Consider the following 18,894-nt stretch of genomic DNA (forward strand, 5'->3'; position numbering starts at 1 on the left):
CCCTAGCCCCCCTAGTTTCACCAGTCAACCATTATTGGTACCCGGTCCCTGTGCCCCTTTTTTGGGACACAGCCATTTTCCAGTATTCTGAGCTCAGCTGTCTCCAAAACCTCTGTTTTTATTTATTCATTTTTTTTTCATTAGCCCTGTCTCTTCTTTTCTGGGAGGAACCTCAGGTTCCTTTCCTGCTTGCTCTGGGTTTATCTGTGCTTGTAGCTTGTATTCAGTAGTCCAAAATTTTAATTAAAACCACAGTTGGAGCTTGGTTGAGTTACTTTCCCTTGTTCCAGGTAACCTGCTTCTTTTTTCCAGAGGGAAGTATTTCAGTTCAGCATGCCATGCTGTGGGGGAGGGTTGCCAGCTCTGCAATTTGGGGAGGTTTACTTAGAGTTCTATGCTGTGGTCTCAGCTGTCCCACCCATTCCAGGTTGGTGTACAATGTGTGTCTAGTCATGGATGTCCCCCAACAGTTGCTCCAGACTATTTACTAGTTGTTCCTGGCTGTTTACTAGTTGCTTGCTCTAGAGGACTAACTAAAATCCACACCTCTCTATGCTGCCATCTTTCCCTGCCTCGAGAGTTTTTTTAATAGATCAAGATAACAGGAAGGACCACCCTGAATTCTTTATCTAAAGAAAGGTGGTATCTTAGTTTGCCATGGGACTTAATCATAGAGGGATGTGTTAATTTCTTTAGTAAAACGAGGAAAAGGGCCCACAGAATCCTGTGACTGCCCACTCAGAGCCCTTGTTGGGAACCACTGCTTGGATCTGAGAGAAGCTACTGAAAACTTTGAAGGCCAAGAGTCATGAAGGCCATGCCTTTCCTTTAGACCAAGGTCACAAACTGCAGCTCACAGTATGGCCACCTGTTTTTATAAGTAAAGTGTTATTGGACCATAGCCAAGCCCATTCATTTATGTATCATCTATGGCTGTATTCATGCTTTAATGGCAGAGTTGAGTTGACAGAGACTTTATGGCCCAGTGCAAAAAGTAGTTAACATAGCTGGCCTGATTACTACCCATTCAAAGACTTGCTTACAAAGCTGGCCCTTGGCTGGCATCTGCAAACTTGGATTTCATCTATTCCCACAACTGATGAGTGGCTCTCTGTGACTAAACTATTTGTAAAAACAATATGGTTTATGCTGAACACCTGCTTTTGGTACATGCTTGGCAGAGGCTGCCTACTTAGCTAGCCCCCAATAAAAATCCTGGGTGCCGAGTCTCTAACGTGCTTTTCCTGGTTGGCAACACTTCACACCCGTTGTCACAACTCATTGCTGGAGGAATTAGGTACATCCTGTGTGACTCCACTGGGAGAGGACCCTTAGAAGCTTTCGCCTGGTTTCTCTTGGACTTTGCCCCAGGGACCTTTTCCCTGTGATGATTTTGTTTCATATCCTTTCACTGTAATAAATCATAGCCATGAGTACAAATATATACTGAGTCCTCCTAGAGAATTAGTGAACATGGGGACTCCCTACACACCCATAAAGAACAAAATATTTGCCATCTAGCCCTTTAAGAGAAAGTTTCCCAACTCCTGCTCTACACAGTGTTAGTATGTATAGAAATTAGGTATTACATGTTTTTCATTCCCAAGACCCTGAGCTCCCTGAAGGCATGTTCCAGGTCATTTTGTTCTGTATCTACTGACCCAGCAGTGTCTGGCACAAAATTCTTATAGCGAAAAGTAGTCATCGTGTCTGTGAATACTGGATTCAAGCAGTGTTTTTAAACTTTGGGCCTTGAAATCGATTTAAAAGATTATGACCAATGTTTCTCGATGAAAGAATAGAACAGAACTGTAATTTGAGTGCATTGCATAGAGTACAGATACATTTTATTTCCTGAAAATTTTATTCTAATTATACACATTGACCAGATGACATACCAGATCATAATGTAAAAGGGTTTCTTCCTATTGGTTACATTAGAAAAATAATTTGAAGGTCATTGGACTTAAAGAATCTAGAGTCTTCCCTAGCCATGATCTCTTTGCCAGCCTCCCGCCCCAGAGAGCCCCACCTCTCTGGTTGTTGGCGTTAACCTCATTCTCCCTCCCTCCCACCACCCCCCAGAACGTGTACTACACAAGCAGTCAGCAGATCCACGTGGGCAACCTGAGCCCCACAGTCGATGACGATGACAACCGGTGCCTGGTGGACGTCAACAGTCGCCCACGGCTCATCGAGTGCGGTTACGCCAAAGCCAAGAGAATGAAGCTTCACTGGCAGTTCTCTCAGGTACAGCCTTAGGTGACAGCCCCAGAGCTCCCTGGAAAGCAAAAGGGCAGAAAACCTGGGACACTGGCTGCAGGGCCAAGGCGGGGATGTGGGAGAGGAGGAGGACAAGGATACTGAGGCACTAGGGAGACTGCGACCCCGACAATTCTCAGCTATTTGCAGAGCACCCACTATGTTCCAGGGAGTTCACATATGTAATCTCATTAACTCCTGATACTGGCTCTGAGGGAGAGTGTTATTATTGTTTATCATTTCATTTAATTTTTGGATGAGAGGAAATGGAGGGGGTGCGTCACCTGCCCAAAGTCACACAGTAAGTAGCAGGACTGGGATTAAACTCAGATCTCTCTGACTTTAAACTCTTGCCTTTCTTCTACACAAGCTCCATCTCATGAAAACAGTACCCAGTCTCCCAGGCATAGCTGGTGCTGGGTTGTCTGATCCATGACAACCCCCTCTCCACCTTCCTCCCAGCATGGGGTCTCTCTCACTCTACAGGATGTGGTTTCCTCCCAGGGCAGCACCTTAGTGGCCCTCTTATGCAGGACGGGCCCCATGCCAGTGACTGTGGCACCCTCCTTTATCAAATCTTCATCAATTCTGATTCCCATATTTGACTTTCCACTCTTCATTGGCCCCTAGGGTCTGGAGGTCTTTTTCGGCTAGGTTCTCTGGTGATGGCCAAGGACCAAGACAACAAACTGTCACCCACAATGACCCAGCTTTGAAGAGAACCCCTGCCTCAGCCCAGAGGCCTCCCAGCTGGCAGGGAATCCTCCAAGTTAGGATCAGATTCCTCCCCTGGAAGGGGACACTGGGCGGTGATGGAAAAGGGTTAATAACAGGAAGTGAGGAAGCCCATGGAGGGGGTTCCAGCATCAGGGCTGCCTGGGGAGCTGTCCATGGTGGATGGTTCCACCAAAGTCAGGAAGAGAATGTCTGTATTCAGGGGACTGCGCAGGCAGAGGCCCCTGACCCGAGCCTCCCAGCAAGCTGCTTCTGCCCTGCTGAGGGGGCACTGTAAGGAATTTTGGTGTTAAATAGACCTTGATTCCAATCTTGGTGGCCAATTCCTCACCCCTGTAGTGTGGGGCTGGTAAGGCTGTCCCGGCTACCTGGGCATGGAGAACTTTTACCTGTGGAGTGGGTGTGTGAAACTAGAGGATGGAGAGAGACCCTCTAGTCAGGTCCTGGATGGGTGGTGAAGGCCAATGCTGAGTGGCAAATTCAAAACAAGGTCATGGATTTAGGAGCTGGTCAAGAGTGGGAGCCAGGGGTTTAGACCAAGGCTTTGTGGATATGGGAAGGCAAAGCTGAAGAGGAGCACAGGTTGCTAAACTGGAGCACTTTCACAGGCAGGTAGAAGATGCCAGTGGTAGCTTTATGAGTCCTGCCTTGGGCCTGCAACATGTGCAGAGTTTACTGAAAAGGAGTGTGCACAGGGGACTTGAGAGTCCTGCCCTGTCCCTTCCCGTCTGTGTGACCTTTGACCTGTGCAGTAAACTGTAAAGTTCTGTCCCAATAAGAATAGCAGCAAATGAAAATCTAGCTTACTCTGTGCCAGATTTTCTAAGCAGTTGGCACATATTAGTTCATTTAATTCTCACAATTTTATGTATGTATTAGGTACCATAACTCTGACATTATAGATCAAGAAACTAAGGCACAAAGAGGCTATGTAATATGTTGGTTATCATCAAACGCTTTTATATTCCTAATCATTGGAGTATGTTTGAAGTGGCCACCCAGAAGGTCAGCATCAGGGCTGAGGTTTGAGAAAATTGGGTGTATCTTACCCCACACTGTGCCCGGCAGCAGCCTTTGCTACTTCTCCCTGCCAGGTTTCCAACCTAGAGGGTCACAAGAGCAAGCTCCATTTCCCCGTTTTCCTCCTCTGAATTGAGAGGCAGCGGGAGGCCTGGATGTGCGTTGTCAGGGGCGATGGCTGGATGCGTGCAGGGTGATAAAGGGGCCATTGCTTCTCAGGCCTGGAAGCAGCTCTAGACCCAGTGGGGCTAAGTGGGACTGACGCCACCGGGTGAAATGAGCGTTATACCTGAGGCCGTCGGGAGGGTCTGTGGGGGTTCACCCTGGCCGTACTGTGCTGCTGTCAGCCAGGCCTGCAGGGCCCTGAGTGCCACTGGGTTCAGCTTCCTCCTGGGGATTGTGAATGAACAGTGCAGTGAAATGCTGGTGGTGGGACTGGAGGTGTGGCACGGCCGATGGCTTTTCAGAGGAGACGGTATTTAACTTGGACCTTGAAGAATGTGTAGGAGCTTGCCGGATGGAGGAGGCTTGAAGGCATCCCAGGGGGAGGCACCAGCATGTTCAAAAGGAGAGAAGCATCAAAACCCAGGCCATGTTCAGGGAACCACAGATAGATGTGGCTGGATCCTGGAGGGTACAGTGGGGAGGGGCCAGAAATGAGCCTGGAAAGGCAGGTTGTGGAGGCCCCAGAGCCTGGACTTGGTCCCATGGGAGGTGGAGGATGTGTGATGAGGGAATGACCTGTGTAGGTCTCGGCTTTAGAAAGCTCCCTCTGGCAAGGGACTGTGGGGCTGAACTGGAGAGAGAGATTGTAGAAGGGGGAGAGAGGCAGGAAGAAGACTCAGGAGGAGGAGGCTGAAATGCATTTTAAAATTTAGCTATTCTCCCCCTCCAACCCTCAATCCCACCCCATCTATGACCCTCGGGCACTCGTGGCCCTGACCCTATCACCAAGATCTCCTCTCAGGGCATGGTCTGAGGCTAGACCCCAGGAGCCCAGCTTTTGGTGGTTGGGCCTGGCATGTCGACAGATGTGCCTGCGATCCTCTCATGGAAGAGTGTGTGGCTTCGAAGTACACTGGGAGAGGAGGACAGCCAGTGGCCCCCTGGATTGCCCCGGAATAGCCCTTGGCCCAGCTGGGTGCCTACCCACTCGGGGGACTTTGTGTCACCCAGGTATGAGTATTTCTGGACTGAAGTAGGTACCCCACCCCCTTCAGAGGCCTTGCTCCTCTGGGGCTCAGGGATAAGCAGGGAAACAGGCCTCAGCTTGTGTCCAGCCTTGTGCAGCTCGGTGTCAGCGAGTACAGCAGCCCCACCTCCAAGGTGAGAAGATGAGATGAAATCTGGCCAAGACCACATGGCTGAGAGCAGTGGAGCTGGAATTCAAACCAGGCTGGCTGAATCCAAACCCAGTCTGCTTCAACGTCCCAGACCCACCTGCAGGCCCCTCTACCTCCTTTCCAGCCCTCACACACGTTCTCCAGACACATGCCCTGAGACCTCAGGGCTGGGGTGCCTCTGCTCCATCTCCTGTCGCAGATCAGTGTACCTGGGGTCCCCAAGACTGATCCTCCCCAGCCCTCCCACCTTGTCTGTTCATCACTGACTGGGGCAGGGGAGAGAATATCCCCTAGAATGGGGGTCCCCCAGGCAAAGACATCTCCAAATCCAACTTCCTCCTCCTCTCATCTCAGCCTGTGGCCTTCAACAGGCACACCACATGTTTCCTATTTGAATTGACATAAGCATCCAACAAGGCAGGACAGCACTTGTGTTTGGAACCCTGGAGACTGGGTTGTTTTCAGCCACTTTAGCACAAAGTCCTATAGTTCTTTAGCAGCCACATCTATGATGATTCCACTAAAGGAACTGTTTGGAAATATTTTTAAATTCCTAATTTGCAGACCCAGAGCAGATACTCTCACTGATATTTCAAAATTAATATATCTGGTATTTTTGCTTAATGCAAAATGATCAATATTTACCAAGCAACTTCAAACACAGTCTCAAGTCCTCACTGGATAGGAGCTGCCATTAATAAGGCCAGTGGAAGCCAGACATCTCTTAAACGATTTAAGTCTTGTGCTTGGACTAATTTTCTTACAGGTTTTAATCTTTGCAAATTACATGGAGATCTTATAACTAGAATGTTCTGGTACAGAAGTTGGGCTGATAGGAGGTTTTTACTGGGTATATTTCAAGTCTGCTTTACAGTTACATATTATACATTATTTACTCTCCTGAGGACCACATTTAAGCTTCACAGACACTCAGGCTGAATTGATTTCAAAATAATCTATTGCAATTCACCCAGGTTCTCCTACAAAGAAGATAGGTATTTGCATATCAGTGTTCCATCTCATATCCTGATTTTAGCAAACAAAATGCCTTTTCTCTAATCCTGGCAAGCACTTCTGAATTTCCAATGGTTCAAGCTGAACCAGGACAGTGTAAGATACTAACACTGAGAATCCACATTTGATGGAAACATCTCTTGGCAACCCTGATACACAAGGCACTGACAAGCAATTTTCTGATGATGAACATTCCTTCAGTTGTTCATCAAACATTTATTAATTGCAGGGGTTGGGCAAGAGGGATGCAGATGTGAATGCTTTCGTGGAGCTCATGGGCATGTAAACACACAGCAAAACTGAATGAGGAGGGCAGAAACAGAGGCGTGTACAGTGTACTGGGAACCAGGGTGAGTGATTCTGTCTGTGGAACTCAGGGGTGGCTTCACGTGTGAAGCCTGCTTGAGCTGGATCTTGGAAGCTGAAGAAATAGTGCCCAGGAGTAGAAAAGGAGAACATCCCAAGTAGAGGCTCAGCCTGTGCAAAGGCAGGAAACAGCAAAACCTGTTTGAGGAATATGAATCAATTATTTGGGGAGAGGAATTTTAGAGTTTGCAGTGGGGCGGGTGGGAGGTAAGACTTCAGGGTCAAGTTGGGGCAGGCGGTGGTCTGCCTTGAAGCCACGCCAAGGAGTTTGGGCTTTACCTTAAAAGCCCAGGGGAACCAGAGGAGGTTTTTAAGCAGTGGGCTGCCTTGATGGGGTCTAAAAGATCACTCTGGCAGAGTGCTGGGTGGATTGGAGGAAAAGAGGCTGGAGACGGGGAAACTAGTTAGGACGTTGTCCCATTGTCCAGGTGAGATGAGAACTTGGTCACTATGGGAGCATAGGAGCAGGCACCTGTTGGGGGTGACTTTGAGAGACATTTCAGCAGAGTCTTTTCAAATAGGTGATGTATTGACTGGGGGTAACCATGGGAGATTATTAATCCAGGACCATCCCCAGGACACCCATCTCTAAACAGTCCATGTTTCCCACATCAGCACTTGATGAAACTTTATCCATATTAGAAATGACAGTTGTTGTCATCAAAGATTTTTCTAGCTTGTGACTTCTCCAAGATTAAAGAATTTCCTAAATTCATATGTACTAAGTGTATATCTTTCAAGCTTCTGAGAATGCCTTTCATATTGAGATTTAGGGGATTTGGTAATGCAGTGTTAGTGAAAGAGGCATTTGGTCAGTAACCCCTGGACCAATAGGGGAAGAAGGAAGCAGGTATCAGTTCATTACAGAGAAAATTTTGTGGCAGGAGACCTACCAAGCAAAGCAATGGCAGCCTCTCAATGGTAATGAGCTCCCACCCCTACTAATTTGAATGGTTAAGCAAATGCTGGATTCCTCTCTCCAAAAATGTTATTGAAGGGATTCTTGCCTAAGAGGACTTCTGTAATATGTATTCTGAGGTGCAGCAGTTCCTTGTAGTGTGTGTGTATGTATATTTGAATGCATAGTGGAGGACTGGATTGTGTTTAAGCCCAGAAAGACCTCAGGAGGGTCTGAGTTTTGCCTTCAAATATTTGAAGGCCTTCCCTGTGCAAGGGAAGGTAGGCTTGTGTTATGTAGCACTGAGGGAGGAAAATGAAGGCCAATTTATAAAGCGCCTTTTTTATAGTAATAATTCAGGACGAGGTGGGTGCCTGGGGAGGGGCAAGGCCATGAGAGGCTCTACAGATCTGAATGGAGTTGGACTGGGAGATTTTAAAGGCTTGCCAGCCCTGAAATTCTGTAATCTAAGCTCCTGAAATTAGACAGCAAACTCCTAAGAAGGCCCAGTGGGCCTGTCTTAATACAAAGCACCACGAATTTGAAAATGAGCAAAACTCTTTGTACAATGGTTATCTTTATCACACTTTATGGAATTATTTACCTGTCATTTCACCCCATGATCCCCTCTCCCAGTCAATGAAGACTGGAGGGTAGGACTGTGTCTTTCGCTAACTCCAGCACCTAGCATAAAGCTGTTGATCGAAAGGAGTCCTTTTTTTAAAAAATTCACAGTTAAAGGCTTCCTGGGTGCCAGGTCTTATGCTAGGTTTGTGGGCAATCCAAAAGTGAACAAGACCCTATGACTGTACTCACACACGTGCATGCTCACCCGAAATAAGACTGAAAAATAATGAATCATATTACAGTATTTCAAAGGCATTTCAAGGTAAGAGTCAGAGGGGTCTGCTTGGCTGGGAAATCCTGGTTCCTACATGAACACTTCTAGGTGGTAGTGGGTCCCAGCTGTGGTCACATGCACCAGGTGGGTACTCCCCAAGTTACTGGATAAACCCAGCGCTTCTACAGCTTTGTAGGAGGGGGGATGTAAATGTTTTGTAGTAAAACAAAGATGCATATATAGTACTAGTTTGTATGAATATTAAAATAAAAAATAGGAGGCCTCAATGAAATGCCATAGCATTCCGACTATATTCCATGCAGCCCCCAGACTGAGGGCTTGCTCTCACTCTCCTACGCTTTGGTGGGAACGTTTACAAGGCCCAGCTGGAAGTCCAAGGGCACCCCAGGGCAGCATTCCCACTGGAGGGCAACCCCCACACCTCACACTCCTGTTCTTGCCCAAATTCTCAGCATGGCATTTGTGCATTTTCCAAGGGAGAACGTCAGGGATAAAAACCAGGTCTGTTAATGGCAGGAGAATTTTGAGAGCGTAGGGAAACAGCCCAAAGAGAGCTGAGCGCAGAGCCAAGCCTGCCCCTAGAAGGACAATTAACTCTGATTTGCCAGGTCTAATTTAATAATTTGATGCCAGGTGAGTTACCAACTCAAAACAGAAACTGTTTGCAAAGCACGTTTCCCAGAGAACAGCACTAATTCAGCCAGAGCGTTTCCTAGCAAACAGGGAGCCGTCGTCGACTTTCTCCTCTCCAGTCCCCAAATGCTGGACAGGAAGTCCAGCTTCAAGGACCTTTTATATTGAAAAGAAAAGACTATAAAATGGCATTTCACTATGGCTCTGCTATAAAACAGCTTTTTATTTCCATGTCATATGAAAGGGCAAGTGTGAAATTGTCCAGTTTTGAGGGACTGACAAAGCTTTGTTTAGACCCTGATGTTTTCTTAGTTATTTTTAGTTTATGGATCCCGGGACAGTCCGTACTTCCCTCCACTCCACTCCCCCCACAGGACCAGACTGGGGACTCCAGTACCCCAATCTAGGTGAGATTTTAAAATTTATCAAACATTTATACAGTATTCTAACTGCTTTGTAAATATTAGCTCATGTGATCCTCATGACAACCTACCAGGTAGTTACTTTATCCCCATTTTGCAGATGAGGAAGCTGAGGCAAGAGAGATTAAGTAATTTTTCCAAGGCCAAACCTAGGAATTCTGGCTCTGGGGTTCAAGCTTTTAACCACCATACCACAGCACAACTGCCTCACCACTAGAAAACCAGTGGATTATTTTGCAATGGGAGTTTGGGGCTGGGGTCTCCCTGCCAAGCCAATCCCAGATATACAGTATGTCAATTGGCCGGATTCCTGCCTCAGAACACTCCCTCCAGCTATACTCCACCTCCACACCCTCCCCCACTCACCTCTTTTTTTTCTTTTTATTAGAGAAGTTCTGGGTTTACAGAAGAATCATGCATAAAATACAGGATTCCCATATGCTACCCCACCATCAACAGGTTGCAATGGTGTGCAACATTTGTTAAAATTGATGCTAGCACATTTTTATAATCATACTTCTAAAGACCATGGTTGAACTTACTGTTCATTACATAGTATAGTTTCATGGATTTTTTTAAAATTTTATTGTATTATAGGTGCAATCTAACATTTCCCCTTTTAATCATATTCAGATATATAGCTCAATGCAAATAATTGCATTCAGTGTTATGCTCCCATCATCACCATCCAAACATTTCCATCATTCCAAATAGGAACCCTGTACATTTTAAGCCTTAACTTCCCATTCCTTAAACCCACCCCATCCCCTGGTAACTTAAATTCTAGATTCTGACTCTGAGTTTGCTTATTCTAATTGTTTCAAATCAATGAGATCATACAATATTTGTCCTTTTGTGTCTGGCTTATTTCACTCAACGTGATATCTTCAAGATTCATCCATGTTGTCACATGTATCAGGACTTCATTCCTTTTTGCAACTGGTTATATTCCATTGCATATATATATATACCACATTTTATTTATCCATTCTCTAGTTGATGGACACTTTAGTTGCTTCCATTATCAGCAATTATGAATGTCGCTATGAACATCGGTGTACAAATGTCTGTTCAGTTCCCTGCTTTCAGTTCTTTTGGGTATATACTTAGGAGTGGGAATGCTGGGTCATATAGTAGTTCTGTACTTAGCTTTCTGAGGAACCAACCACCAAACTGTCTTCCACAGTGGCTGTACCATTTTTACATTGCCACCAGCAATGAATGAGGGTTCCTATTTCTCCGCATTGTCTCCAACGCTTATTTTTCATTTTTGTAATACAGCCATTCTAGTGGGTGTGAACTGGTATCTCATTGTGGTTTTGATTTGTATTCCCCTGATGACTAATGATGTTGAGCATCTTTTCATGTGCTTTCTGAACATTTGTACATTTCTTTGGAGAGATGTCTCTTCAAGTCTTTTGCCCATTTCTAAATTGGGTTGTCTTTTTGTTGTTAAGTTGAAGGATTTCTTTATATAGTCTAGATAGTAAACCTTTATCAAATATGTGTTTTCCAAATATATTCTCCCATTGTCATTTTACTTTCATGATAGTCTTTTGAGGTGTAAAAGTTTTTAATTTTGATGAGGTCCCATTTATATATTTTTTTTCTTTTGCTGACTCCTGCTGAAGTTGGAGAATTGTCTGTCTAATCCATTTACCTATCCCAGGATAGCAGGGCTAGTTAGCATGGTGCTAGCAGGTCTCTATCTACCCCTAGCTGCCACAGACACACATTTGGGGAAACTGAGGCTGAGAGGTGCTCAGTTGTGTAACCTGGGGCCTCCTCCTTAGTGCCTTAGTCCAAGGGACTCAGGGGCCATGACTTCCATGTACCCCAGTGTGCACAAAGTGCTCTATGTTGAAACATGAAATCGTAGCACCCCAGAGTGCTCCTTCTCCTTTTGTAAATGAGAAGACTGAAGCCCATAGGGCTCAGCCACTTAGCCAGGATCATATGGCTAGTGAGAGCCAGAGCCAAGGCTGGAACCAGAGTCCTGTGTTTTTGGTTTTCGGTTTTTGTTTGTTTGTTTGTTTGTTTGTTTTGCTTCAGCTCATACTGCCTCTCTTGCTCTTTCCAGCCACTACTCCAGAGAGGCCCAGAAGGAGAAGAACTAGGCTGAGGGCTGGGAATTCCGCTCTAGGAATTATTATTAGCCTTCTTAATTCTATACATTCAGCTTTTGACTTTTTTTTTTTTTTATGCTGTTTCCATATTTAATTTGGTTTCCATTCTAATTAAGCTCTCTGCATGTTATGGCTTCTCTCCTGCCAGGTTTAATTGCCCTTATTTAAATTCTTTAATTAAAAGTATTGTGTGTTTCCAGATCCCGTAGTTTTAAGTATTACACAAATAATGTAGATGGCTGGATTGGTAAACCAAGTAACTGTGCCCTCCATAGACAGAAGGGCGGGCTCACAGGGCTCTGCATTAAACCCCAGCAACTCCAGATCCATGAGACTGGCCTGGAGGCTACCGGCTGGGCCCTGGGGGTAAGGATAAGGGCCTCCTTACAGGTCTCCCCACTTTGTTGCTTGTCCTCCAACATTCTACACTCAACATAGCAGCCAGAGTAACCCAGTTAATAACCCAGTTAACATGGCACTCAGACTAAAAGCTGAAGTCCTCTCAATGGACCATGAGGCCCCACACAACCCACCCCACCCTCACCCCTTGGGCTTTATCTCCTATCCCCACCCCAGGCCTGCTCTGCTCTCATGCACTGGCCTCCCTACTATTCCCCAGACATGCCAGGCCCACTCCTGGACACAGGAGTATCCAGGACTCTCCCCCAGATGTCCCCTGGGGTATCTCCTCTCCTCCTCCAAGTCTGTGCTCAGCTCTTACCTTCTCAATGAGGATTAGTCACCCTGAGCACCTCCACTATTACAGCCTGCCTCCTGTTCACCATCACTCCCTCAATCCCCCTAACCCTGCTCTGTATCTTTACTCACAGTCTTATCACCTTCTACTATACTATAAAATGTCTTTTTCCCTTACTAGACTATCATCTCCATCAAGACAAGGATCTTTTTCTGTTTAGTCACTGATGGATCTCAGATGCCTAGAACTGTTCCTGGCACATGGTAGACCCTCATTAAATACTTGCCAGATAGATGGATAGGTGAACTGTATTGCTGCAGAGGGCACTCAAAGGGACCAGATCAAACTGGCTCCCAGAACCCTTTGAAGCTCTTTGAGATGAGCTTCCTCCTCCCCAGCCATTGGGGCACCACCCTTAAGTCTAGTCCACTGCCATGAGATAGGCATGGGTGGGGAGAGGGGCCATGGAATAAATGGTGGGTGGGCTGGCCATGTATCCTAGTGAGGAACAGTGAAGGGGGCAGGCTCCTGGGTTCACAACCTGGCTCTACTACTTACTGACCATGTGGCTCTAGGAAAGTATCCTAATCTCTCTGAGCCTCAGTATCCGATTCTATAAGATGGGGATGATTATAAACCCATCTTATAGGATTACTGTGAGGAATATTTGAGATCAGACATGTAAAGCATTTGGCAGAGTATTAGGTATATGGTAAATAAGCATTAGCTGTTACCTTTTTTGTCTCAGGTGTAGAGCCTGTAGGTAGATGTACCAGACAGGAGCAACATCAGGCTTCTCCCCAGGATGCTAAGATCACTAGGGATTGAATGGAGGAAAGGAAGGCTGCTTTGCAATTTTGTGAAGGGAGTTTGCTTAGAGAGAGGGCGAGAGACCAGTGAGTGACTGTTCAGCAAGAGAGGTTGAGGTCTGAAAAGGAAGATGGGGGAAGGGGGTACAAGTGACCAGCACTAGTTCTAGTCCCAAAGGGTGACCTGGCTCCTCTCTCCACATTCCAGTGTAACAAGTAGTAACAAAACGAGAGCAGGGATGGCTATACTAACATCAGATAAAATAGACTTTAAGTCAAAAACAGTTTTATGAGGGACAAAGATGGTCATTATATACTAATAAAGGGGACAATTCAACTGGAAGATATAGCAATTATAAATATATATGCACCTAATAGAAGAGCCCCCAAGATATATAAAGCAAATACAGATTTGAAGGAAAAAAAATGATGGTTGTATATTAATAGTAGGAGACCTTAATACAACACTATCAATAATGCACAGAACATCTAGTTTGAAGATAAATAAGGAAGTAAAGGACTTCAGTGATACTATAAACCAACTAGACCTAAGAGACATACACAGAGCATTGCATCCAACAATGCAGAAATGAAAAATTCACAAATATGTGGAAATTTAACAACATCAATGTGTTAAAAAGAAGATAAGAATTGAAATTGAGAACTATCTTGAGGCAAATGAAAATACAACCTGCCAAAACTTATGAGTTGCAGCGAAGGCAGTGCTGAGACAGAAATTTATAGCTAAATGCTTACATTGAAAAAAGAAAAAGGATTGAGGAAGAAGATGGTGGCATAGAGAGGAGTGGAAGTTAACTAATAAACACCCAGGAACAACTAGTAAGTAATCTGGAATAACTGCTAGGGGACAACCGTGACTGTCCACACATTATACACCAACCTGGATTGGGAGGAATGCCTGAGGTCGCAGCATAAAATCTGTAAGTAAAACCTGCGGACCTGAGCCAGGAGCCTCCTCCCCCCCATGGCAGCCCAAACTGCAAAACCTCGATGTGATAGAGAGCAGCACCCTCTGAACAAGTGAATATACTTCAGTCCAGCTCCAAATGGGGTTTTAATTAGCAAACATGGACTGCTCAATACAAGCTACAAATCCCCAACAAGGAGACAGAGGCTTTTAGTGACAACTGACCTTAAAGAGCTGGAGGACTTCTCTGTCCCAGGAGGGGGAGCCCAGAAAATGAGGTGCTAACTTTGGTGAGTGAAGCTTGGGGGGGGGCATGGACTGGCCCTGAAGGGGGTCTTTCTGTCCCTTTTTCTCTCTCTCAATCTGGGTGACTCAGTGTAGAATGCCACAGCCATTTTCAATTCACAGCGCTCTGACCCAGACAAGGGTGAAGATAGCAGAGTCAGAGAGACAAACTATTTAAATGCTGATGATCACTCCCTAGGAGGTGTATCTTCCCTAAGAGGAAGGAGGTGGTGCTCAGCCCTACTAATGGCCTCCCATTCAGAACCAGACCCCAGAGCCTGGGGAAAACAGCCAAAAGAGTGGGCCACACCTCCTTACACCAGTCAGGAGCAACAGACTGACAGAAGCCACCTGCTGGGCAGGTTAGGAAAAGCACAATGGTTAGTGGCCTCACAGGGTGTGTCAATCATCTAAGACACACCCTCAGGGAAACCTGATACTACATAGTTCCCCCTTCAGAGATCTGGGCCCATTCTGGTCTGGGAAAACCTGATTGGGGTAACCAAGGAAACCAGATGCCTAGACAACAGAAAACTGCAGCCTACACTAAGAAACATGAAGTTGTGGCCCAGTCAAAGGACAAACTTATACTTCAACTGAGATACAGGAATTGAAACAATGTTAAATCAACTCAAAAAGTTTAGGGACGATATGGCAAAAGAGATGAAGCATACAATGGAAACACTGGGCAAACATAAGGTAGAAACCGAAAGTTTGAAAAAAACAACTAGCAGAATCTATGGAAATGAGAGGCACAACACAAGAGATGAAAGACACAGTGGAGACATATAACAGCAGATCTCAAGAGGCAGAAGAAAACATTCAGGAACTGGAGAACAAGACACCTGAAATCCTACACACAAAAGGATAGGGAAAAGAATGGAAAAATATGAGCACCATCTCAGGAAATTGAATGACAACATAAAATGCATGAATGTATATGCCATGAGTGTCCCAGAAGAAGAGAAGGGAAAAGGGGCAGAAGCATAATAAAGGATATAAGCAATGAAAATTTCCAATCTCTTATGAAAGACATAAAATTACAGATCCAAGAAGTGCAGCGTACCCCAAACAGAATAGATCTGAATAGGCCTACACCAAGACACTTAATAATCAGATCAAACATCAAAGACAAAGAGAGAATCCTGAAAGCAGCAAGAGAAAAGCAATCCATTACATACCAAGGAAGCTTGATAAGATAATGTGTGGCTGTCTCAGTAGAAACCATGCAGGCAAGAAGGAAGTGGTGTGAGTGATACATTTAAGATACTGAAAGAGAAGAATCACCAACCAAGAATCCTATATCCAGCAAAACTGTCCTTCAAATATGAGAGGGAGTTCAAAATATTCTCTGACAGAAAGACAATGAGTTGGTGAACAAGATACCTGCACTATAGGAAATACTAATGGGAGTGCTATAGACAGATAGGAAAAGACAGGAGTGAGAGGTTTGGAACACAATTTTGGGTGATGGTAGCACAACAGTGTAAGTACACTGAACAAAGATGACTGTGAATATGGTTGAAAGAGCAAGGTTAGGAGCATGTGGGACACCATAAGGAAAGAGGAAAGATCAAGACTGGGACTGTATAACTCAGTGAAACCTAGAGTGCTCAACAATTGTGATAAAATGTACAAATATGTTTTTACATGAGGGAGAACAAATGAATGTCAATCTTGCAAGGTGTTAAAAATGGGGTGGTATTGGGGGAAAAATACAATCAATGCAAACTTGAGACTATAGTTAACAGAAACTTTGTATTACGCTTCCTTTATTGTAACAAAGGAAATGTCTTTAAGAGCAGGATATAAGGGAGGGGTGTGGGATTCTTGGCACTGGTGATGTTGTCTGACTCTTTTATTGTACTTTTGTTTAATTCAATTTTCCTTTTGTTGCTTTTTAGCTGTCATTTTTTTTTTCTTTTTCTTTTGTCTCTCCACCTTCTTTGACTCTTCCTCGTCCTTTGTGGAAGAAATGGAGATGTCCTTATATAGATAGTTGTGATGGTGGTGAATGAATACTTGATTATACAGGGAACCATTGATTGTTTACTTAGGATGCAAACTATGGTGGTGAACAAAACCATCTTTAAAAAAAAAACAGGTTGATGAAGGAACCTTGAGGGCACTATATTGAGTTAAATAAGTCAGACATATAAGGACAAATATTGTATGGTCTCACTGATATGAACTAATTATGATATGTAAACTCATACACATGAAATATAAGTTACCAGGATATAGAATGAGGCTAAAAATGGGGAAAGGTTGCTTATTATGAGCAGAATGTTCAACTAGGTTAAACTTAAGTGTTTGGAAATGGACAGAAGTAATGGTAGCATGTTATTGTGAGAATAACTAGCAGTGCTGAATGGTGTGTGAATGTGGTGGAAAGGGGAAACTTAGAGTCACATATGTCACCAGAAGGAAAGTTGGAGGTTAAAACATGGGAATGCATAAAACAGTGAATCTTGTGGTGGACAATGTCTGTGATTAACTGTTCAAATATTAGCAATCTCTTTCATGAACCAGAACAAATGGGACACTGTAACTGGAAGTTAATAATAGAAGGGTCTATAGGGAAAAAATACACCTATTGCAAACTATGTACTACTGTTCATAGTATTTTAACATTCTTTCATCAACAGTAACAAATGCACTATACCAATACTATAAGTCAATAATGGAGAGGGATTGGTTAGAGTATGGGAGGATATGAGTTTTTTTTGTCTTTATTTCTTTTCTGGAGAAATGAAAATGTCCTAAAAATTGAAAAAAAGTTAATTGTGGTGATGGATGCACAGCTGTATGATGGTACCATGGGCAATTGTGTACTTCGGATCTTTGGATGATTGTATGGTATGTGAACAATCTCGATAAAATTGAATTTAAAAAAAAAAAAATTGAATCAACAAAACCAAAGGTTGGTTCTTTGAGAAGATCAACAAAATCGACAAGCCCCTAGCTAGACTCACAAAAAAGAGAGGAGATACAAATAAATGAAATCAGAAATGAGAGGGGGGACATTACCACTGACCCCACAGAAATAAAAAAGATCATAAGAGGATACTATGGACAACTGTATCCCAACAAATTAGACAACCTAGGTGAAATGGGCAAAGCCTTAGAAACACATGAACAACCTACACTGACTCAAGAAATAGAAGACTGCAACAAACCAATCACAAGTAAAGAGATTGAAACAGTCATCAAAAAAAACCCCAATAAAGAAAATCCAAGGACCAGATAGTTTCACAGATGAATTCTGTCAATCATGCCAAGAAGAATTAACACCAATCCTGCTTGAACTCTTCTAAAAAGTTGAAAAGGAGGGAGCACTAACTCATTCTACAAAGCCAAAATCACTCTAATACCCAAACCAGATAAAGATAGTACAAGCAAGGAAAATTACATGCCAATCTCTCTAATGAATATAGATGCAAAAATCCCCAACAAAGTACTTGCAAATAGAATCTAACTGCACATTATAAGAATTATACACCATGATCAAATGGTTTTTATCCCAGGTATATAGGAGAAGTTCAGTGCAAGAAAATCAATTAATATAATACAGCACATTAACAAATTTAAGGAGAAGAACCACATGATCATCTTGTTTGGCACAGAAAAGCCATGTGCAAAATACAGCACCCCTTATTGATAGGATAGGAATAGAAGTAAACTTTCTCAATATGATAAAGGGAATATATGAAGAACCAATATATGATGAACTAGCATCATACTCAATGGTGAAAAACTGAAAGCTTTCCCGTTGAGATCAGGAACAATATAAGGATATCCACTATCATCCCTGTTCAACATTGTGCTAGGAGTTCTAGCTAGAGCAATTAGGCAAGGAAAATAAAAGGCTTCCACATTGGAAAGGAAAAAAGGAGAGCTTTTCCAGTTTGCAGATGATATGATCCAATACCTAGAAAGTCCTAAGAAACCTACAACAAAGCTATTAGACCTAATAAACAATTTTAGCAAAGTGGCAGGATACAAGATAACATGCAAAAAAAAAAAAAAAAAAAGTGTTTCTATATACAAATAATGAGCAGTCTGAGGAGAAAATCACAAAAAAAAGTTAAATTTACAATTGCAACTAAAAGAATCAAGTATCTAGGAATACATTTAACCAAGGATGAAATGGACCTATATTCAGAAACCTACAAAGCTTGCTAAAAGAAATGAAAGAAGACCTAAATAAATAGAAGGGCAAACCATGTTCATGGATTGGAAGACTAAATACTGTTAAGATGTCAGTTCTACCCAAATTGATTTACAGAATCAACGCCATCCCAATCAAAATTCCCACATACTACTTTGAGGAATTGGAAAAGCCAATTACCAAAGGGCGAGGCCATGAATAGCCAAAATCATCTTGAAAAAGAAAATTGAAGTTGGAGGACTCTCACTTCCTGACTTTAAACATTATGACAAAGCTACAGCCGTAGCCACCGCTAAGCCCACCACCATCGCCTCTGAGCAGAA

General features: G+C 43.8%; 1 protein-coding gene across 1 annotated transcript in view; it reads left to right on the forward strand.

The window, feature by feature from the left end:
* GALNT18 (polypeptide N-acetylgalactosaminyltransferase 18) overlaps positions 1 to 18,894 on the forward strand; it is a 418,859-nt gene that overhangs the window by 392,383 nt on the left and 7,582 nt on the right. Inside the window, 1 exon segment of the mRNA XM_037839960.1 lies at positions 2,086 to 2,250. Within this exon segment, the coding sequence (XP_037695888.1) occupies positions 2,086 to 2,250 (165 nt within the window).

This window comes from Choloepus didactylus, chromosome 6 (genome assembly GCF_015220235.1).
Source record: "Choloepus didactylus isolate mChoDid1 chromosome 6, mChoDid1.pri, whole genome shotgun sequence".
NCBI lineage: Eukaryota > Metazoa > Chordata > Mammalia > Pilosa > Megalonychidae > Choloepus > Choloepus didactylus.